This window comes from Brassica napus, chromosome C8 (assembly GCF_020379485.1).
Source record: "Brassica napus cultivar Da-Ae chromosome C8, Da-Ae, whole genome shotgun sequence".
NCBI lineage: Eukaryota > Viridiplantae > Streptophyta > Magnoliopsida > Brassicales > Brassicaceae > Brassica > Brassica napus.
This window is the reverse complement of record NC_063451.1, coordinates 39,023,503-39,047,090: the sequence shown is the minus strand read 5'-3', so window position 1 is coordinate 39,047,090 and position 23,588 is coordinate 39,023,503. Positions and strand designations below refer to the sequence as shown.

Here is a 23,588-nt window from a genome sequence, read left to right as displayed (position 1 = left end):
TAATTTATTGTATCGAGAAATTTAAATAAGAGTAGAATTTAATACCCGTAGGAAGCAAATAACACTAATATAAGAGAGATAGTTTATTATAAGGAAAGAAGAAGAAGATCTAATAGTGTACAAAAGAGTGAGGTGAGTGATGGTATTTATAGTGAGCAACAATACATAAAATAACAAAGATGGTGCTTGATTTGGTAAATGAGTGGGTGATCATAATGCTTAATGAGTAAATGATCATTGTGCTTGAGTTGGTAAAAGAGCGGAGTATCATTTCAAAATTTATCTTATAACAATTACCAAGTTTTTCTTCTTTTGATGTTCTGACTTCAACACCAATTATCTCTTTTTGGGCTATAGTTTGGGTTTCTCTGAGCTTCTAGCTTTCTCGCTAATGGGTTCTTTAGATTTTTATCATGGGGTTTATTATAGTTGTAAAAACTCTTGCTACATTTCAATATAATGCACCAAATTTTAGCCAAAAACATAGAAGTTCGAAAACCTTGGATTCTTGACTACAAGATGCATTGAAGTAAGAATGTACTTGCCACCATGTTGGGACTGTTGGCTGTTGGAGGCCTAACCAACTTTCATTTTTCTCTACTGTAATCAAAGAGTAATATCAGCAATGCACAAAGCTTCTCAGTCTTTAAAGCGGTGAATTGTTCACGCCATGTGCTCTTAACTTCTTCTCAGATAAAATAATAATTCTTATGTTTCCTGCAATCATAATGGATTGAAATGATCATTAATCATCAGAGAGCATTTATTGTTATGACTCATAGTAGATTATAAATATTGCATAACTACTTGATTGGTCTGCGGTAACATCAGTTTTCTCACTTTCTCCTAACATTCGTTTTCTTAATTCGCTCGCTCCGTTCGTAGTGTTGTTATGATGTAGTGGCAACGTAATGGAATGGTTAGCATGTTCTCTATTTGTGCTTCTTGATTGTGTCAACTGTTGTCCGTAGTGGCCAATTTACTTAAAATACAAACAAAAACAACAGATCATGAAAGATCTTTGTTGATGGATATCAATAGTGGGGAGGGGGTTTTGTTTCTCGGCAAGTGCAATCTTACTAATTATAATATATAGATGAATAAAAATTTAAATTATTGTTACTATATTTGTGTGGTAACAAGACCTAATGCTATTTTTTTTAATAAGACTTGCTAATTGGGAGAAACTGGGTCAACCATGGTTGGCAACTGGCAAGCCAGTGGACACTGGACAGCAATGAATCCCTCCATTAATATATTAAATGCATTTTTCTGACTATGGAGCTACCCTTTTTCATATATATTAATAAATTCACCCTCACATTATACCATATCATTCAATATATTATGTATGTTAATTGACCACCTTTCTAAATTACTCTTGAGTTCTTTTTTAAAAAGAATTGTTTATGAAGTATGATTGTTCTCAGGTCTAAAGATGTATGTATAGATCTATTCTTTTTATGTGGATTCTTTAAAGACGCCAGATTTGAGATCAACGTGTTTTTTATTTGTCAACTTCTTGTTTAACCTGAATTTATGCAGAAAGACTAGATTTAAACTTTGGATTATACCGGAACTGTATCCCAAAACTTAACCAATAGATTATGTCTGCCAACCATGTTTTGTTGCCTTCTCACTTGTTTAATTGTTGCAAGTAGTCAAAAAATTATATGGATATACAGTATTTTGTTGAGGAGAATGTGCAATAATTTTTAAAAGTTTTAAGAATCATAAAAGACAGAATGAAACTGGAAGATGATGAAAGAGATAGAGAAGGTGGTACACGAAGGCAAGGCAGCGCAGCCTCGTAAAGTGAGGATTCAATTAGAACGTAGCAAGTTGGGTACATGTGTATATAGTGCATCCACGCACCTTCAAAGCAATAATCCATATAATTTACTAAACTTTAATGATATAATAATATCTCTGATCTATTTTTTTTTTTTTTGTAATCCAGGAATTCCCATTTACGTGGATCATTCTCCTGGGTCCGGTTAGGCAGCGGTCCACTTCATCCGGGAGGGTTGTACCTGGGCTAGGGACAAGGTCCAACACCCAGTACCGCATTTGGTGACATGGATGAGCAGTTCTCCTCCGGCTGGCGTCGAACCCGGGAGCATGACAATTGGCCCCCAAGGCTCTAACCAGTAGAGCTGACTCATCCCGTCATCTCTGATCTATTATTGATCAGACATCAGAATAGTTTATTTTTATTTATTTTCCAACTCCTAGAATTTGAATTCACAGTTTGGTTTATATCTGCGAACAAACACGAGTGTGTAACTGGTTGAGTACCGATATCTAATAGCTTCTAAGTTTCTAGTTATAACATGGTTGGTATTTGCAATTTGTGTATATAAAAAATGGTTGGTATTTGTGCAATTTGACGAACTTGAAAGAAATAACTATAGCTTGAACATACACGTACCATTTGCATGCATATAAAAAAACAAAGGTAAAGTAAAACATCAGCCAACGTGATGAGAATTGGAGTATCATTGAAAGATCAACACGATTCTCAGAGTGTAATGTGTATTTACGACCGAGTTGTTCATGAAAATAACACGTCTATTTTGTCGATTCCGGTTATTATGCTATTATAAATTATGAGAAACATTACAAAACGATAGTCTAAACCGCCCTACGAGATTCATTCCTAAAAGCATGTTTAATATGAGGTTTTAGGGTGAAGTTCTTAGCGGAATATAAGAATCTGTCTTTTAACTTTTAACTAAAAAAACTAAGAACCGGTTCTTAAATAAGATGAAAGTTCTAACGGTACCCTTTGCACCATGTTGAAAGTCTCTTGTATGTATTTTCTCTAATTTTTCTGCATAATTTGTCTTCTACTGTAATTGAAATCCAGATCCGTCTAAAGTTCAAAGTCCTCTAAAGTTCAAAGTCTAGACTTGGATATAGAAATTTTTAAACATTAACCATTAGGCTACTGTGCTTCTGCTATTTTGTCGATTTAGTGTATTAAAAAGGAAGAAGAACATCATTCATCATTGCATATATTTATTGAAAAACTTGCTACAACAAAACCTAATATTCGGCTGATTTACCGACAGTTCTTTAAATTCAACAATTTTGTAACCAATTTATTTAAGAATGATTTAATAAAACTCCACGAAAAGAGGACGTAAGCAAAGACTTTCTTTCAAGCTTGGATGGCGTCAAATAAAAAAACCGATCCACTTGATTGGAAAAGGCGGCCCGATCCGATATTTTAACCCGAGAACCGGACTAAACCGGGTTTGGACATCGCATAAAACGGACACTCGCACGTTTGCGAGAGAGAGAGAGAGGGATTTAGCGTTAGCATATAAAAGAAACAGAAAGAGGCAATTCTTCTTCACTCCTCTCTCTCATCTTTAGCTTCCTTCGCGCCGGCGAAGATTTCTCTCTGTTCAGAAACAGCTCCGTCTCTAGCATAAGAAAGTAAACGGAGAGAGTGATTTTTAGGGGGGGGGGGAATGTCTAATCTCCTAAAGGATTTCGAGGTGGACGCGAAGAATCCGTCGCTGGAGGCTCGGCAGCGATGGAGATCCTCCGTATCCATCGTCAAGAACCGAGCTCGTCGTTTCCGTATGATCAAGAATCTCGAAACGGTCGCTGAGAACGATAAGAAGAGATGCCAGATCCAGGTGTGTATTGATTTTACCTCTGTTCTCGTGAGATTGACTCTGTAATTTGCCTGGAAAAATGTTTGGATTCCGGGAAAATGCGTGGAAAAATCGTACTTAACGTTTTCAGTAGTACACTAACAGATCACGATCTGTTTGATATGAGAAATGTTTCCATTGATGATCATCCATCCATTCAATATTCTGTTATTCATTTTTGTAGAGTCAAATCGTCTTTCTTCCCTGTTTTTTTCTTCTTCAGATTTGCAACTAAAGATCCAAAATGATCGGGTTATATATTGTGAAATGAGATCCAAAATCTGGTATTATATTTAATATTTTACCAAAAACAAAAAATCCTAATTATCAGTCAACTAAACACAAAAAGTGACGCGTATTTTAGGGTTCGATGTGTAACGGATGAGTTATTTATTTATTATGAATATTTTATAACCTTAGGTCATGCTTACGTGTATCCAATTAAATCAATGAGTTTTGACTTGAGCATCCAATCGTTACTAGTTTTATTTTTCTAGCTCAGTGATAACTAATTATAACTAATGATCCACTTACCTGATTTAATCATATTTAACATATGCTCTGTGGTGGTGGTCTCAGTGTTCATATAGCTGTTGATGTCTTTTGACTTGTTGTTGCAACTACCTCGGCTTTTGTAAGTTTCGAAGAAATTTCGTGGAGGAGAATGACATTATCATCTTTATTTGTCCACTTGCCTGAATTTAAATAAATAAACAGTTCTTTGCTCATATTTTCTCCGTTTTGGGTCATATTTTCTTTTCCTGTTGAAATCGAAACACTGACAGTTCTCTAAACAATTGGACAAAATAGTAGGCTGTTTGATCATAATGACGTATGAAAGTTGAGAAAGTAAAAATTGAATTTTTGGAGTAATTATCATATGTTAAATGAGTTATAGCTTCAAAGGCAAATACCGTTTAAAAAAAAAGATTGCGTTGGCTCCGGTTGTATCTTGTTGGATTACTAAGACTTTGACATACAGTAACAGTTTAGCTGAGTGGTGTGGTGTGGGAGAAAGCTTAATATCCTCTAATGCCTAAGAAAGCTATCAGTCTTTATTGCAGTTTGAATGTTTTCATAATGTTAATTAGCATGCACATGTTGGTTGACCAACGATTTAGTCGTTGTAGTTTTCTTCAGTCAGCTCACGTTTTTCTTATTTTACAACCAGGAAAAGATACGGGTTGCCTTCTATGTTCAAAAGGCAGCTCTTCAGTTCATTGATGGTAAGATATGCAATGCTGAGTTTCAGATATGCATGAGTTTCAGAATTTGGTTGTTGACTGTGTTTATGATTTTGTAATCCTTTTCTGTTCATTTTGTATTTCTTCAGCTGGTGCACGGACAGAATATAAACTCACTGATGAGGTCAAACAAGCGGGATTTTATGTTGAAGCAGATGAACTTGCTTCTATGGTCCGCAACCATGACACAAAGAGTCTGAAGCACAGTGGAGGAGCTGAGGGAATTGCTCAGAAAGTGTCTGTTTCTGTCACTGAAGGTGTCCGTTCTAGTGAACTACACATCAGAGAAAAAATTTACGGAGCAAATCGATATGCTGAGAAACCAGCCAGATCATTTCTTACGTTTGTCTGGGAAGCGCTTCAAGATGTTACTCTTATCATCCTTATGGTCTGCGCTGTTGTGTCGATAGGAGTGGGAGTTGCCACGGAAGGATTTCCAAAGGGAATGTATGATGGGACAGGGATCTTGCTAAGTATAATCTTGGTGGTCATGGTTACTGCTATCAGTGACTACAGGCAATCTCTGCAGTTCAGAGATTTGGATAGAGAGAAGAAGAAGATTAATATCCAAGTTACTAGAGATGGGAACAGACAAGAGGTCTCCATTGATGACTTGGTTGTTGGAGATGTGGTTCATCTATCTATTGGGGATCGAGTTCCAGCTGATGGGATTTTTATATCCGGATACAATCTTGAGATAGACGAGTCAAGCTTATCGGGAGAGAGTGAACCATCACACGTGAATAAAGAGAAGCCATTTCTGCTCTCTGGAACCAAAGTCCAAAACGGCTCTGCAAAGATGCTGGTGACCACCGTTGGTATGAGGACTGAGTGGGGAAAGTTGATGGAGACTCTAAGTGAAGGTGGGGAGGATGAGACCCCTCTGCAGGTGAAGCTAAATGGAGTTGCTACAATCATAGGTAAAATTGGTTTAGGATTTGCAGTGCTGACGTTTGTGGTGTTGTGCATAAGGTTCGTTATAGACAAAGCCACTTCTGGCAGTATCACTGAGTGGTCTTCTGAAGATGCACTGGCACTGCTTGACTACTTTGCCATTGCTGTAACCATCATAGTCGTTGCTGTACCTGAAGGCTTACCTTTGGCTGTGACCTTAAGTCTTGCATTTGCTATGAAGCAGTTGATGAGAGACAGGGCCCTTGTGAGGCATCTGTCTGCTTGTGAGACAATGGGTTCTTCTACCTGCATTTGCACGGATAAGACAGGGACCTTGACCACTAACCACATGGTAGTCAACAAAGTTTGGATATGTGAAAATGTCAAGGAGAGACAGGATGAAAACTTCCAGCTGAACCTATCTGAAAAAGTTCAGAATATCCTTGTACAGTCCATATTTCAGAACACAGGTTCTGAAGTCGTGAAAGATAAGGAAGGAAAAACTCAGATCCTGGGATCACCAACTGAAAGGGCTATACTGGAATTTGGTTTGCTTTTGGGTGGTGACGTTGAGACGCAACGCCGAGAACATAAGATACTCAAGATCGAGCCTTTCAACTCAGACAAGAAGAAAATGTCAGTTCTTACATCTCATTCTGGCGGCAGTGTACGCGCTTTCTGCAAAGGTGCATCTGAAATTGTCTTAAAGATGTGCGAGAAGGTTGTGGATTCAAACGGAGAGTCTGTTCCGTTATCTGAAGAGAAGATTGCGAAAATCTCTGAAGTCATAGAAGAATTTGCTTCAGCGGCTCTGAGGACTCTCTGCTTGGTTTACACAGATCTTGATCAAGCTCCAAGTGGGGATCTTCCTGATGGTGGCTATACATTGGTTGCGGTTGTTGGAATCAAGGATCCAGTTCGTCCAGGTGTCAGAGAAGCCGTTCAAACTTGTCAAAACGCTGGAATCACTGTCCGTATGGTCACTGGTGACAACTTAAGCACGGCCAAAGCTATTGCAAAGGAATGTGGAATTCTTACAGCAGGAGGTGTAGCTATCGAAGGTTCAACATTCCGTAATATGCCTCCACATGAAATGAGAGCCATTTTACCCAAAATCCAGGTTCTGATTTAGATTAGTAGCATAGATCATTCATCCTCTTATTAAATGTCTAGAGCATTTTAGAATAATCTCTTCTTTTTCTTCTCTCTAACTTCAGGTGATGGCTCGGTCTTTGCCATTGGACAAACACACACTCGTCAACAATTTGAGGAAAATTGGAGAGGTAGTTGCAGTGACTGGAGATGGAACAAATGATGCTCCTGCATTGCATGAGTCTGACATTGGACTTGCCATGGGAATAGCTGGTACAGAGGTTAGTTATAGCCTTTGGTTCTTCCCCTGTTACTACTGATTATTTTATCATTGGCAAATCGATAACTATGAATGCTCCATACTCAGGTTGCGAAAGAGAATGCTGATGTAATCATAATGGACGACAACTTTGCAACGATAGTGAATGTGGCGAGATGGGGACGTGCTGTGTACATCAACATCCAGAAATTCGTTCAGTTCCAGCTAACTGTTAATGTTGTTGCTCTGATCATCAACTTTGTATCTGCTTGCATCACAGGTAAGTAAAATCAAACGCACAGACCCACAATTTTCACCAATGATTGTTCCTCTGATCATTAACGTTGTCTCTTGCTTTCAGGATCTGCACCACTCACCGCGGTGCAGTTGCTTTGGGTCAACATGATCATGGACACACTCGGTGCATTAGCTCTAGCAACCGAACCTCCCAACGAAGGTTTAATGAAACGTCAACCAATCGGTAGAACCGCAAGCTTCATCACCAGAGCCATGTGGAGAAACATCATTGGTCAAAGCATCTATCAACTAATCGTCCTCGGCATTCTCAACTTTTCTGGCAAACAAATACTCAACCTCGAAGGCCCAGATTCAACAGCCGTTCTCAACACCATCATCTTCAACTCCTTCGTCTTTTGCCAGGTAAATGAAAACAAGATTCACTATAGGAACGAATAAGAATGTATCTGAAAGTAACAAAATGCTTTTGCTGCTAAAACAGGTGTTTAACGAGGTAAACAGCCGAGAGATAGAGAAGATAAACGTGTTTAAAGGAATGTTCAACAGCTGGGTGTTTGTTGCTGTGATGACTGCAACAGTTGGATTCCAAGTGATCATTGTTGAGTTCCTTGGTGCATTTGCAAGCACAGTTCCTTTGAGCTGGCAACATTGGCTTCTCTGCATTGTGATTGGAGCCATAAGCATGATTCTAGCCGTTGGTCTTAAATGCATACCGGTTGAATCAAACAGTCATCACGATGGATATGAGCTGCTTCCTTCTGGTCCATCTGACTCCGCTTGATCCACTTCCTTGGTACGATTCCTACGTCACCTTTCTATATTTGATTTTTCTTCTTCTTTGAATTCCATGATAGTGATATGATTTCAATATGTATAAAATCTAACACGTCAAGCGTTACCGGGGGTTTTTGTTCTGGTTTTGAGTTTCTTTTCTTGTCTTTGTGTGTCAATAAATGTATCTTCTGCCTCGTTGTCTTGTTATCTGGATCGTTGATCATTGTCTCTTTTGGAAATCAAGATAAGAGGAAAGTGAAAAAACTTTTTTGTTAATCCTTTGGTTACAAAAGCTCAGGATAGCATTCAGTAAAGCTCTAGAAACACCACTCGAGCAAGACATCAAAACTTTCATCACATTGTGTCTATACTGTTGTGCACGCACGCATAACCTTCTTTGCTTTAAACCATGGAATAAGTATATAAGTATCAATCACACTGAGACAATCAAGATGATGCAACTTATTACAGACTTGCTTCTCAGAGCGAAATTCAACTAATCAATACCTTGTTAAATCTAGAGAAGTTCACACTGTTGGGTACTTTCTCATGGGTCTTTATCATGTTGACATACTTTTTTCATGAGAGATACTTTGTGCTTTACTTTTACTTTTTTTCTTCCCTTATTGCCCTTCCCGTGGATACGAGATGCTAAGTTATAGTTGGATGCTAACTAAACGTAAAGTAACAAAAAGTTAATTTCTTTTGGGTGCATTAATTTGGTAGGTTTATTGGACAGTGGGATTAAGTTAGAACCGTTAGATTAAAAGTTTATAAAAGAAATCGGACGGATGTTATTGAAGCAAGTACACATCTATTTGTTTGGTGGTGGCTGGGGATTCGTACTTTGGTTGGGTGATGTGTGGTTAATGTTAGTGTGGGCGGAGAACTTGTGGTTGGGAGATGGGTGTGACTTTGGGGAACTGTCACTGTCCATGAACACGTGGTTGGGCGAGTAGTGGTCGGAGACATGTTTTGGTGATGTGGGGTTAGCTGATGTGTGGTTGGGAGAGTTCTGCGTTGGTGAATCGTGTATCAGAGTGTGTGGAGGTAAATACTATTCATCATTGAAGCTACGGTTGAAAAAGGTCTGCAAGCTTTTTTTTGTGTTTTTGTTTGATTGGAGAAGATAGATGGTTTAAGAAGGCATGATGCACCAATCAGTCGGTGAAAATAAGGCTCGCGAGTAAAATAGAAGGATCAAGAAAGTTAGAAATCTGACAGATCCTTCGATTTGATTCACTATGTCTTGGAATCACCGAAGTTATGAGGAGGCGACGATTAGATTGAAGAACTCGACGGCTTCTTAGGGTTTGGAAGCTTTGGATTAATGAGGAGGTAATGTGTTAAAAAATAAGAAAATGTATTTTCTTTTTAGTTACAAGTTTAATTTGGACAATTATACATGAGAAAGTACTTGACATGCCCAAAATATGTTAAAATGTTACATAGGAAGGAGAAAGTATGGCTGAACGTAATTATTTCTTAAATCTAACAAATGTGTGTAAAACCCAACGTCATTCCCAACTAAGACATGCAGCAGGAATCTATGGCTGAACAACACCATGCAGGCAAGGTGAAAGTGGACACTAACATAAACCAAGATGATTGACAGATTATCAGCCAAGTGAATATGATAACTAATAACTCAAGGGTCATAGCAAAGCACTAATAAGATTTATAAAACAAAGATGAAGCTGCTTAAGTAGCTAACCAACCCGGCTGAAACCTTGGCTAACCTCATAACAGGATGTATAGAGTGATAGGGCATTTTTCATATTGCTCAAGAGGAAAATAGCAAACCTTACTTTGAATATGGACTAAACTATGTTCTCTTCCTCTGTATCATCAATGGACATTGCTTAACTGCTAGCTGCACAGTTTCTTATGTCAGTATTTTGTTTTTTTTTTCTCTCTAAAATAGCATTTCTTTATTTCTTAATAGAAACTAGGTGTTTTCCTGCATGTGCAGTAAGAAATTTTTTAATCTAACTTATATTTAAAAATAAAATTTATTAAATATTATAGATTTTACTATTTTCTTACTAATATTTAATATATATTTGATATATATTAAATCAATTTATATAAAACTAATAAAAATGATATACAATTGTATAATTATCAAAAATTTAGCCTAAACAATATTTATAAATTTTGTAGGTATATAAAAAACTAATGCTCTTATGATTAGATATTTAAATTTTTAAAAAATTGTAGAAATTTTTGAAAGCTTTCGTAATACAAATTGTATAATTATACAAAAATAATAATATTTCGAAATTTGAAATGTTATATGAATATATTTATTTTATAGATGATGTATGAGCTATTACTATATTTAAAAAAGTTTGCCAAAAAAAATATCAATATTAAATGTAATATATGAATTATTACCATATTCTAATTAATTTGCCAAAAATATAAATCAATATTAAATGAAATTATCCATGTCATATTTTTCCAGAAACCATGTCATCAATTTCAGTAGCTATGTCATATTTGTTTCGTGAAATTGATTATAGAAAAGATATGTGGCAAAATCACTTCGCAAATATAGTCTAGGAGATGAATTAAAATAGATTTATCCGTAAATGCTATTAGAGACATACATATAAAAAATGAGTTGGAGATGTTCTTAAATTCTTAATCTATAAATCAATTAATATTTATAAATATATATACCATTAAATCGATTCAGGTTTAAGAGAAATTTATTTATTAAAATCTGTACACTTCTCAAAAGCTAGGAACCAAGTTTACTAAAACCTTCCCTGAAGTTACATCTATAAAAGCTTAAAGCATCTTCGGATTAGTCAGCATCTACATTAGAGCTACTTGGGTTGAATTCTCCATTTGTTGGAGTAACTGATGCAGAGAAGACAGGTTCAAGAGACTCGTTTATGCTCTTTGTTTGTCTCTTTACCCTTTTTGTTCTCTGAGGCTGAAGAGTATCATCTCCTTCACCATTCTCTTCTTCCTTTGCTTTCTGAGGAACTCTAGATTTCGGAGTTGGAGCAGCTTTCCTCTGCAAATCACCGCACATAACACATGCCTTTTAGTAATATACTCAAGCAAGAAGTTATCGACTTAGAACCAAGACATGCTCGATAAGTAGACCAACTCATAGTGCCATCATTTTCATTTGCTAGGGGATAAATCATTAGAAAGATCGAGAAGGCGAACGAAAGAGTCTGAGTTTGTAGCATACATACCTTTTTGTTACTGGGTTTTGTCGTTTCCGGTTCTTGGGAAGGTTCTTGCCCGTTATCCTGTCGTTGAGCAGTATCATCCAACTCTTCCAAAGTCGCATCTCCTTCAGCATCTATTCTGATTCGTTTCATTGGCTGTTTTTTCTTCTGTCTGTCCTTTACCTGTAAGACAATTCATTTTGGGTTACCTTCTAATATAGAACTAGAATTCCGAACTACTTAGAGGTAACTAGAATGCTGTCCTGTCCCCACCTGTAATGGTAGTTCTCTGAATTTCTGCTCCAGTTGTGCTGCTTCTGCATCATCCATAAGCAACGATACCACATCCGCAGTTCCAAAAACATCATCGCCCTGAACATGACCTCCTGTCATTACTAGCTGCTGTACTGTGTTTTTCTGACTTGCCCTGTGCAAAATTTTCTCTTCCACTGTCTCCTTGCAGATGAGCCGATAAACAGTAACCTATAAGAGGTTTTTCGTTTCAGGAAGTCAGAATAGATAGAATATAATCAAAATTTCATTGCCATTGGAAGATATGCTTATTCACCAGCATGAACTTTTGATTGTAAAATGAAATTACAAAGGAATTGGCAACCAATGCACAGTTTCCTTTGGATATGAAAGAGATTGGAAGAAGAATAAAATCACTTACATCTTTTGTCTGACCAAGACGATGAGCTCTGTCCATAGCTTGTAAATCCAAGGTGGGATTCCAATCACTTTCATAGAAAATGACTGTGTCAGCAGCAGTCAAGTTGATACCAAGTCCTCCAGCTCTGGTGCTCAGCAAGAACACAAAAATATCGTTCCTGCAACCATGTATAGGGTTTTACACTTGTGCACAGCAAACCTCACTGGTTAAAAGAAAAAAGGCATGTGAAAGTTAATTCCTACCTCTGCTGAAAATCTCTAACCATATCTCGGCGATCCATGATGGTGGAGGATCCATCAAGCCTGAGGTACTTGTACTTTCTGTAGTTCATGTAATCCTGCATAGAATTTTAAATCAAAATGTAAAGCAAAAGGTGTAGTAGGTATGGATGTTTGTTAGACGTAAAAGCAAAAATTCATTTGCATTACCTCGAGAATATTCAGCATCTTTGTCATCTGTGCAAACAGAAGCACCCTGTGATTTCCAGCTCGAAGTCGCTTCAATAATATATCAAGTGTCTGCAGCTTCCCAGAGTCCTACGATCCAATTTTGTGGTAAGAAACAAAGAGCTCATAGTAAGGTCGCTAAATGTAAGGAGAAGAAACTACCGTGAGCAACTTTGCAGGGTCAAAACTTTGCATTGGAGGGCAAGATCCAAATATTCTGTGCGTCAGTTGAAGCGCAGGTTGCACAACTGCAAGTTCTGAGTCAATTTCTTGGATTAAAGGATGTGGAAGGCTGCTCGGCTTCCTGGGACCATTAGCTTCTGACGTTCGTGCAAATCCGATTAATAGTCTCTTAAGCCATGGTTGATGCATTTCCTCTGTAATTCTGTATGCAGAGTTTCTGTCCGAGCAATGAACGCTTATCTGAAAAACAAAAGTTCAATAACATACCGGTTGAGAAGACTTAGCAAGGAAACTACCCATGTTAGTAGTTTGCAAACTCAAAGAACCATACCGGTGGAGCTCTGGCTTTGGGGATAAAAGTATATGCAGAATGTAGGAGCTTGATGCTTGAAAGTAGCCTTTCCTGATGAGAGATCACTAGAGATTCAATTGAGTGACAGGTAGGCCCTGTGCCTACTCTCCCTTTCAGCAAACTCGTTTCAACTTTTGATGGCATCAACAACATTCTTGTGACAGCTCTGGTTTGAACTGTATTCATGTTATCTCCATCCATGGATTCCATAAAAGAGTCTACTATTTCATCCAAGAACTGCCGTTCCCATTTCAATATAGAGAATAATAGCCTTTCCATGACGGAACACAAAGCCAGATATCCAACTTCTGATGGTGATAAATCCATCAAACGGGAAAAGCCAAATGCTCCACTTCCACTAACTGCTTGATCTACGCTACTATCAGCTGGGAATGTTGACCGAAGAATATACTCTGGTGAAAATATATTAAAATTCTTCAGAAAGGATTCTCTTGATAAGCCCTTCCCAATAGAAGAACAAAATGTTTCAGAATTTTGGAGCATTTCATTCTGTAGAAGTTTAGGTATCTGAAAGAGAATTGAAAGATAGAAACCAACGTCAGAGACTACCAAGATATTGTGGACCTTGGAACTTATATAAGGTATTGAATTTCACCTCGTATGTTATGGGATTATGACCACCAGAATAGTGTACATCCTCCAGCTCACCAAAGGGAGGGGGCAAAAGGGAATTGGACATCCCTCCAAAGTAGAGATACGAGCTCCCTTCATTCCTTTCGAACAACTCTGGATGGTTGCAAACCTGACATGAGAGACACAAATACATTACCATAAGCCACAGTCTTGCGAACATATGTTGTTTGAAAGACAGATACAACTTAATGTTGAATAATGTATGAGAAAGCAGGACAAGACGTTAGAAGAAAGCAGGGGACAAGAGAGCTTGCCTTCCTAAGTTGAATGACGATGTTCATCAGATTCAATATTTTCTTTTCATTAAAATGCCCACGGTTGCTGTCAAACAACTCAGCCAGAGAAATTTTGTTCTTGATAGCCTGATAGAAAGCTTGTTGTCGAGAACTGAGCTTGCAGTGTACTGTCACTTCCGTCTTTGTAGTTAGCTCAGAAACCACATCCTTTTTGACACGTCGGAGCATGAAAGGCTTTAATATTGCATGCTGTTTGAGAAAAGAAACAAAATGTGAGTAACTAGATCACCGATAAAGGTAAAAGATGCATCATTGCACAGACTAATGCTGCAAACACAAAGTGAAATCTCACCAGTCTGTTAAGCTGGTGCTCGTTTAAAGTGCCTCCATGTTCAGCATGATTCTCGATTCTGTTAATCAATATTAGATCATGTATCATAAACAATTTCCTAGATTGTTCACAACAAACTTTTACACGACCATCAAACAAGAAAATAGTACATACCCTTTTGAGAACCATTCATTAAATTGTTCATGGCTGTCAAAAACCATTGGCATGATGAAGTGCAGCAAGGCCCATAACTCCGCCATGTTATTCTGAATTGGAGTTCCAGTCAGAAGCAATCGGTTCCGACAGTTGAAACTAAGAAGGGTCTTCCATCTTATACTGTCAAAGAAAAACGGAAAAGAACTTGCATAAGAATTTAGCATTTCAACGGATCTACAAGCTAATTCAAACAAAAGTAACATTCTCACGTACTGGGAACTCAACGTACAACAGGGTAAAAAGAAAATTAAAGAGTGAAATAAGATGATCACTGCCAACACAAGCAACCATGATTCAACTGACTCGAGGGAAAAGTAAGAACCTTGTGGAACTTTTGATTGCTTGGGCCTCATCTAGTACCATATACTGCCACTTCACCCGACGAAAATACTTTTCATCGGTTACTAATAGCTGATAGCTGGTAATTAAAATATGAAAACCAGCATCCCTGAAAAAGTGGGGCAGTCAAAAGAAAAACTTCAGAAAAATAGCAAAGAAGATTTATTGATTCTTTGAGAGAATAAGGAGAGGTCACACGCAAATCATTATAACCTATAAAATACCAAACAGCCATTACCTTCGGTACATACGCTTGGGATTGATATTCTTTCTTAAAATTGTCCGTTCTTGTAATCCTCCCCAATACGGAAGAGTTTTCAAGTCAGGACAGAAACGACTAATCTCATCAGCCCAATTGTTAAGAACAGATGCAGGGGCAACAACCAAAAATGGACCCCAAATGTTTTTTTCCTGTGTGAGACGATGAAAGAGTTTTAACATAGCCAAACGGCAACAGATAAAAATGACCAACAGTTCGATTTACCTCAGCCAGATGTGCCAAGAACGCCATGGCTTGAATAGTCTTACCCAAGCCCATTTCATCAGCAAGAATGCCATTCAAACCCTGGAACATATAAAAAATAATAATCTTAGTATATACCCATTCCTCTATAAAGTCCACAAGAAATAATAAATGTAGATGAAGTTGAGAGAACCTGCTCATAACAATTCACTAGCCACTGAAGACCTTTCATTTGGTATTCTTTTAGAGTTCCTTTAAACATTTCTGGAGTCTGAACTGTTGATGTAACAGGCATTGTAGATCTGCAAGTAGAGAGAGTTAATTGGCTTGGCATTCTAAAATCATGAAGATAACATGAGGCAGTAACAAGAACACAAACTCACGGGTTATGTAAGTCTATATTGCCCGAGCCTGAGACTGAGACATCAATTGATGGTCCTTCCATGTCAGAAGTTTGCTGTAGCTTCATATATTCAGTGTCAAATGCATCTGTTATTTTTCTCTGCTTAGACACTGCCTCTCGGGCAGCGTTCAGGGCATCTTCCTTCATTTTAGCATCTTCAGGATCCTCCATCTCAGAAAGTTTTGCTGCTGAAGGTTCTAGGGGAGCTTCGTCAACCAGATTTTCATCTCCTATCGGCAGGGATTCGGAAGGCATTGCATCGGTTTTGTTTTGCATGAAGTGACTGTAAAGTTCAGTCTGTTTAATAAGAAAATTGAGCCTCTGTTGCTGCCTTTGTGCCTCTCGAAGCTCCTGTTCACGTTTTAATGCCTCTGCCGCTTCTTTTTCCTGTTTTTTCCTCTCTTCTGCCTGTCAACATAGTCAATTTAATCCAAGTGTACCACTCAAACGAACACCAGCACAAGAATGGCATAATAACATTCGAAATCAACTCTTTCTTTTTAGTATAACTTCATCCCTTTCTATAGCCAAGTTTATGGAGTCGTGAGTACTGTTTAAGTCCTCATCTTTGAGAAAGGGCAAACAAAGAATGTATCATAAACTAAATTTGGCAGCAGAACATGTTATCAGATCTAGTTAGAAGCCCGTAAGCGTACTACAGAGTATAAGGGAGAATAAAAAATGTACCATCTGCTTGTCAAACCGCTTCCAGAATAGCAGCATGTCTCTGGATATCTTTCTGGTGCGAATTGGTGCACTCCTTGGCAGTTTGAATGACCTGGCCACTTTCATTCTCACCTGTGAACTCAATATAACAGCAAATGAGAGCTTACTCAAAGATGAAATGCCAGGGAATGACAGTTTAGAAAAGTAAAAAAAGAAGCCATAATATGAGTGTTAATTTCAATTACCTCTCGTTGGCAACCATCTGCAAACCTTTTGGCATCAATTGATTGTTTCCGATGAAAAGTTGTGAAAACTCTATGGTGTTTTGGTATATCTCTTCTGACAATGTTGATCCAAGCTTTCCTAATCTTGTCCCTTTCTGTTTTTTCAATTACTGCAGGATCATCCTTCACCTTCAGTTTCTTTGGTAGACTTCGTTGAACAATCTGAACAACAATGAAAGGAAAAAACATATATTGTTGACAGAGGCGGGAAGGGTAACACAAAATGATGAAAAATTACTGTCACAGGATCCAAACCTCATATGTATCCCCCTTCTCTAGAACCTTGACGTAATGGACCTGTAAAACACCACCCTCTGATAGTATTGTCCGTGCAGTAGTTCCAGCAGCTCCTTCTGGAACGACAGAATTCATTGCATCTTCTGACACCTTGAGGCTAAAGTTAGGGCTGGAGCTTGAAGCTGACAAGGCCTTCACTCTAGCTTGAAGAGAGTCATACTGAGGCCGAGGCTCACCCATTCCATAACGGCTTCTAGCTCCAGACCTTTTATCCCTAGCCATCAGTTCTGCTAATGATCTCAGATCCAGGGCTCCTTTCAAGTAAAAATCGTCCACATGAATATCTGAAAAGCTTGGTAAGCTCAATGACGCCACGAGCTTGTCATAACTTGGAGGAATTTTGTAGACAACACCTTCCCCAATATCCAAATACGAAGGTTCATATGCTATTCTGCAAAATTTCATATGTCAATCCAAGAAGCTCAACACCATTAGTTCCCTCAAGGGTATAATATAAAAAAGGTATGAACAACATACTTGGGGGTAACATTGGATTCACGATAGCTCCCTCGCCTTTGTGGGATCGCATCAGCAGCAAAATTCGACGAGGTATCCACGTCATAGAATCTCCTATGGTGATCGTTCCTACCTCTGTTAATGCCCACATTGCTCTTACGCACCGGAACACCCAACAGAGGAGTGTGATTCCCTCGAGACTCCTTGGACCTATTTTTGAATCTTTGCATATGCTCCCCAAGCATTGCTCTGTAATGCTCCTCAGTAACATGTTGACTGTAGTGGTCATCACCATCCTCTACATCATCATCAACCTCTGTCCACCGCTTTCTCTTCTTAGTACCAGAACTCGTCCCCCGTTTAACGCCGTTGCCGTAGTTTGCTACTACCCCACCTAAGATCATCACCAAACAGTTAGACACAGATAAAACATCACTCAAAAGTGCCACCACAAAACCAAATAAAGTTAGTACCTTGATTGCCTCTAGTTTCATCCTGGCTACTGCTCCCATAGTAATCAGATTCATCTTCATGCCTCGGAATCCTAAAGTTCATCAACGGCTGCAAGATTCAAACTTTTTAGAGCCAAAATTTTGCAATCCCTAAAACTACATTCTCATCAGGTGTCACATGATCATCCCACCATGTGCAATCACACATCATATAGTGTTGATTTCAAAAGGAAACAGCAGAAAGAAACAAACTTTGGGACCGTACAGACCTCGAGATCGAAGAGATTGGCGTAACGCGAGTCCCTGAACTGCCTTCTCGAAGGATCCATGAGAGAGAGGAAGTGGAAGAAACTTCGTCAATTTTTTACGGCGAGTGAAAGCCCTTTAAAAGCTGCGAAACATTCGCCACGAGAGATATAATGAGAAGAGTTCGTCTCGAGGAAGAAGAACCCTAATCCCAGTATGATAGAGAAGAAAGGTAAAAGACGAGATGCGGAAGATAGTAAAGTACTAACGTACGCCATTCCATGAAAGCTTCTTACCGTGCGCCCTCCTCCACAAAAATCATTTAATTCCCTTTTTTTCTTTTATTGCAAAAACCCCTTCCGATATACCGGCCGGTTTGATAACGACAGAGACGACAAAGATCCATCGGGTGAAATGGTGCCGTTTTAATAAAAATAAAATTTTGGGTAGATAATAAGAATATAATAGCAGTGTATGTGGCAAATAAGAATATACTAGGTGACCAGTCCGCACCCTGTGCGGGCATAAGAAAATTCAAAATATGGAATAAATATTATATAGTTTTTAGAAGTAACGACTTTTACAACATAATATCACCGTCTTTGGGAGAATTCATCAGCCATGGAAAAAAGCTGGTAGTCAACATTTAAGATGGACGAGAGGGAACAAAGTAATATCAGTATGAAGAGGCATATATTGTGTGTATTTATAATTGCAATATCACAAAATATTTTGTGTGTTTAAGAAGATACTTTCATTCAAAAAATGGAATAAATAGTGTATAGTTTTAGAAGTAACAGATTTTATATTATCATTAATTAGAATTTTATTGTATATGTGTCGTAATTCTTTATTTTAGGTGAATAATATTATTTTTCCATAAATAATAAACAAACATTTATGTAGACATATTAAAAGAAAATATTATCTATAAATAATATAAATTATGAAGTACAATTCTCGATAAAGAAAGCAAATTCAATTAGAAACCTGCAAAAAATTAAATAAATTTTGTAAGCAGTTTGACGGGTTAACATTATTTGATAGATTTCTAAATTTCTAAATTTTATTGAACACGAAATAATATTAAATTGACATACCGTCATCGGTCTCCTAACTCATCACAACCCATCTGGCAAATACAAAAAATAAATAATTGTAACAGTTTATATATTTTAAAAATTGTATTTGAAAAAAAAGTAGATTAAAATTACGTACCGTGACTACGGAAAATTCTGAAAAACTTGTTTGTAGATAACATATTTTGGATGAATATGCGCAATCCTCCCTATCGCAAGGCCTCGTCTCCGTGGTACCCATTCTCTCGTACCTGATTTCCAAACAAATTTTGTTGGAAATAGTTACAAATGTCAACTCTCTTACCTCTGGGTATTTTTTTGTTTGCTATGAACCAGGCCAAAAACAAGGATTGGTTGACAGTCTTTTTGTTGAGAATACTCTCAATAGGTTCATCATCGTAAAAAAACACCAGCTCCTGATCCGGAAGATGAAATCCAAGTTTCTCTACAACAGTAGTACGAAAATGTGTAGGAAAAGCAAGAATCCGCCACGACGACTCGCATGCAGTAATATATCTAATTAAAAAATACAAAAACATAAATTAGTAAAGATGAACGTAGACCTTAAAATGTAAAAGACAGATAAACTCTATTTGTTAATAATGTATTTATTTTACTGTAAAAAAATGAGTTATATAAATTTCATTTATGATATTATATATTTTTTAAAGTGTATACAAATATATTTTTACTAATAGTAATAGATTATTGATGTATTTTTCTATGATGATTACATAGCGTAGAATACAACAATATTGTCTTATATCTATTATTAATAAATTATAAATAAAAATAAATATGATATATACAAAAACATATAGTAAAAAAACCCAAAAAATTTGTATGTTACGTCATCCACTTAATATATATGATATTATTGACTTAGCACTACAGTGTGACCATATATTTAACTAATTTAACTAATTTGACGATATAATATTATAAATGAAATTTATTTTGGAGTAGATGATAGTGAAATATTCCCAAAGACACCTAGATCACCTTTTGGTCCCTTTAATATTGACAAGAAATCGCTCATGAAGTTGATTGTTCACTGATCCGATCTGCATTGATCAGTTTTGGAGAAATGATCATAACTCTTAAACCAAAGTTATAAATGAAGATCCGTTTTCGGCTATAGATAGACATATGAGTGAAGAACTTACCCTATAGTTTGGCTTCAAAATTCACTGATTTTATCAGCCATTCTTCTTCTTCCAAAACATATTTGATGTGTTTCTTCTCCTTTTTAGGTGGCTATAATGACTTTTCTTTCATGGTGGCTATTGTAGGTGGTTCCGATGTCATTCCGGAAATAATTCACCACTCCATAAGCCTCTGTTAAAAGGCTCATGAAATTTCTAATAAATAGAGAAAACTTAGGGTCTCTTATAATTAAACTGGGTCTAAAAATTTAAAGTCGGTATAGATTGATCATCTGATTTACAACTATTTGAAAAAGATTCCTTGGCATGCCACATTCTAGATTCACTATTTATCAGTTCTTCTGGAACGCTGATGTTATCCGAGGAAGAATCAAGATTCAAGGACTCTTGCCTTGGATTTATGTGCCTCTCAGCATAGAAACCAAAATAAAGCCTTAAAGGCACAAAAGCAGGGTAAACACTCTGAACATCACTTTGGGTCTAAAAAGCAGATGCGGTTTCTAACATATAAAAATTGCTCAAACAAACAGAAATGCGGCTTCAGAAATTTATTTACAAGAAAAAGGAAAAAAAAAGAGACCGTAGCAAAAGTATTGACATTGTTATATATACAAACAGTGACTTTTGACGGGAACATCGAGCATAAGAGACATTTAGAGACTAAAAAAAACTGAAAGGGAGAGAGAGATAGACAAAGTCTAATCCCACATTTTCACCTCCTGCCTCTGTTCTATCTCCCTACTCTTTGGTTGTCACAAGTGTGTCGATTCTGTCGACTCTTCGACACCATTGAGCTCAGGTGATTCGGTTCCCGAGCCTGGAGTTGACGTTGATGTTGTATCAGGTACAGTAAGGTCATTGCTGATATGTTTATCCACTGAGAAAGAAGCAGTTGATAATTTGTCTGGTTTCGAATCAAGGAAGAGGCGAACTACAGCGCAGTCATCGACTTTTGAAGTGGGGAACTTCCATCTCCAATTCCTCACTGCAGCTTCTACCAAGGCTCGACCAGCTGTGCAACGTGTTGGTGCTTTCGCTACAATCTCCACAACTTCTTCATTCGTCAATACATCCCATATCTAGCAAAGTTTCAAGAACACACTTAAGAGACCAAATAGTTTTTTACCTCTATTATATGCATTTATTCAGAACTATTGGACTTTTTACTAATACTATTTCATTGACAGTGTGATATCTCTTACCTAATCAGTTGCCAAGACAACAAATTCATCTTTCTCAGTGAGGCGTCGGTAGGACACGTCAGGCACAGAAATGAGACCAAAGTCCTTAAGGCAAAAATCTCCAAAAGCACGCGCCATGGCCAGACCAGGTGAGTTGTGGTTAGGAAGCCAGAGGCGGGCAACTCCTGGTTCATCCCGGAGAGCAAATATACGTCCTCTGCATCTCTTTATCCTTGCTGCTTCAGCTGGTAACATCAAAACTCCCAACTTTAATTGATAAAAACCAAATTATCTTCTCAAATGTTTAAAAGCTAAAACTAAAGTTTCTTCACAGTAGTTCCGTAAGAAGAACTTAAGGATGATGGAACTGGTTATAAAAACCTTTGTGAAGAGGAAGATGTAGCAGTAAAATAACCTGGAACATCTGGTTTGAGATCTTCAGTTAACTGAAAAGGAACAAGTTTATTCTCTTTATTCCTCGTATCCAATACTGCTCTTGAATCCCCAATGTTTCCAACAACAAGATGTTGACCCTAAACCAAATAACCCAAAGAACAAAAAAAAATACAAATGAAAAGGACTTTTCGCAACAAAACTCAGACACAACATGAGAATATTTGGTCCAACTATCTACCTGCTTAACCATAGTAACTGCAGTAGTACCACTACAAAAGCAATCAACATCCACTTGCATCTTCAATTCCTTGTCCATGAATCTGTAGGCTTTAACAATCGAGGTCAACAGCATCTGAACCATATCTGGATCCTTGTTGTAGACTTGGGATTCACCATTAGCATATATTTGCACAAGACTGTCAGAGGTCATTCTGTCAGGAGTGTTGAGGCTGATCTCTTTAAGAACCTCCTCGCATGAGAGATAGGACTCCAAGTGAGAGCCTAATTTGAGCGGAAGCAAATCTCTGACTCTCTTTGCGATAACGTGACCGTAAGGACCATGTCCATCAAATACACCACAAAATACAGTGTCCTCCATTGACCCAAGATTCTGAAACATTTCAAAAAAAAAATCAAATATTCAACTGAGTGACACTAAGCCTATACAACTTATTAAAAAGATAAAACTTCAAAAAGTTATATATTTGTCAATTGAACCAATGGTCCTTGGAGTAAAACATTTGATGGCATACTTTTAGAAAGTAAATGAAGATAGTCATATAGAACTTACAGCAACAAGAACTATATTGAAGTAATACATTTAATGAGAATGTACACATACTAATTAACAAAATTGGTTTTAACAGAACAAACGCACCTCCCAGACAATCATGGCGTCCTGGTTAGGACCTTTCTTGCCCTGTTGGGAGAAGAGAGACGCATGATCGGTAGAGCCATTCAAGAATTTGCATTATAAGACCTTGGTTGTTTTCTATATATATACAGTCGATTTATTTCTCATATTAACGACGCACAATAATTTGCATAATAAATAAATCAAACGCTTAAATAAAGATATTAAATGTGTATTGTGAATAAGTGATTTGCATATTTAATGATTTCAACTTGCGCAAGTAATCCATATTAGAAAGGTAAGTTATTAAAAACAAATTTTGTCAATAAGTTATTTGCATATTTAATGATTTCAACTTGGGCAAGTAATTCATATTAGAAAAGTAAGTTATTAAAAACAAACAACCTAATTAGAAACATTAAAATATTTTCTAAGTAAATGTAATTCAAAAAAAAAAAAAAAAAACTTTAACTTCAAATCATAATAAACTTCTACTCTTCGGGTTTTTTTTTTCTCTCGTGTGGCGATTTCCGGCCATTTAAGTCCGGTCTGGGACTTTCCTTTTTTTTGGTTTATTCCTTCTTCTTTCCGGTTGGGAGAATCTAATTACCGGCCCTTAGCTACGGTGTTAATTTAGGGTACTTATTGCCCCTTTCCTATTTTTATAATTCTCATAGCTCCAATTACTTCCTAGTTTCCTTTCTCCTCTGGAAGTTTCCATATTCTTTTCACCGTGATTGCCAATCTTCCCTTTTCATCATGATTTCACAAAAAATCGTATCAGAATTTTGCCTTATTACTGGTAATTTCACGATTATCACGCTTGATTTGCTCCC

The 23,588-nt window shown here is 37.3% G+C and overlaps 2 protein-coding genes and 1 pseudogene across 2 annotated transcripts; 1 reads left to right on the top strand and 2 right to left on the bottom strand.

The window, feature by feature from the left end:
- The first annotated feature begins 3,290 nt into the window (after nt 1–3,290).
- LOC106414887 (putative calcium-transporting ATPase 11, plasma membrane-type) lies at nt 3,291–8,465 on the top strand. Its single transcript, XM_048764747.1, has 7 exons — nt 3,291–3,650; nt 4,840–4,894; nt 5,002–6,926; nt 7,024–7,179; nt 7,266–7,437; nt 7,519–7,817; nt 7,897–8,465. Exons 1-7 carry the CDS (start codon nt 3,480–3,482, stop codon nt 8,194–8,196), a joined length of 3,078 nt encoding a protein of 1,025 aa, XP_048620704.1. The 5' UTR covers nt 3,291–3,479; the 3' UTR covers nt 8,197–8,465.
- Nucleotides 8,466–10,885: 2,420 nt separating this feature from the next.
- Nucleotides 10,886–18,406, bottom strand: LOC106414886 (chromatin-remodeling ATPase INO80). The gene is made up of 23 exons (XM_048764746.1): nt 18,101–18,406; nt 17,853–17,940; nt 17,401–17,773; nt 16,882–17,314; nt 16,588–16,788; nt 16,364–16,474; nt 15,657–16,084; nt 15,467–15,575; nt 15,295–15,375; nt 15,049–15,221; nt 14,794–14,919; nt 14,430–14,591; nt 14,277–14,334; nt 13,943–14,173; nt 13,651–13,797; nt 13,014–13,562; nt 12,662–12,922; nt 12,482–12,589; nt 12,296–12,390; nt 12,054–12,210; nt 11,654–11,863; nt 11,405–11,563; nt 10,886–11,217 (listed from the first exon to the last, which is right to left on the bottom strand). Exons 1-23 carry the CDS (start codon nt 18,158–18,160, stop codon nt 11,002–11,004), a joined length of 4,536 nt encoding a protein of 1,511 aa, XP_048620703.1. The 5' UTR covers nt 18,161–18,406; the 3' UTR covers nt 10,886–11,001.
- Nucleotides 18,407–21,060: 2,654 nt separating this feature from the next.
- On the bottom strand, nt 21,061–22,866 carry LOC106413300 (annotated as a pseudogene).
- Nucleotides 22,867–23,588: the final 722 nt, after the last annotated feature.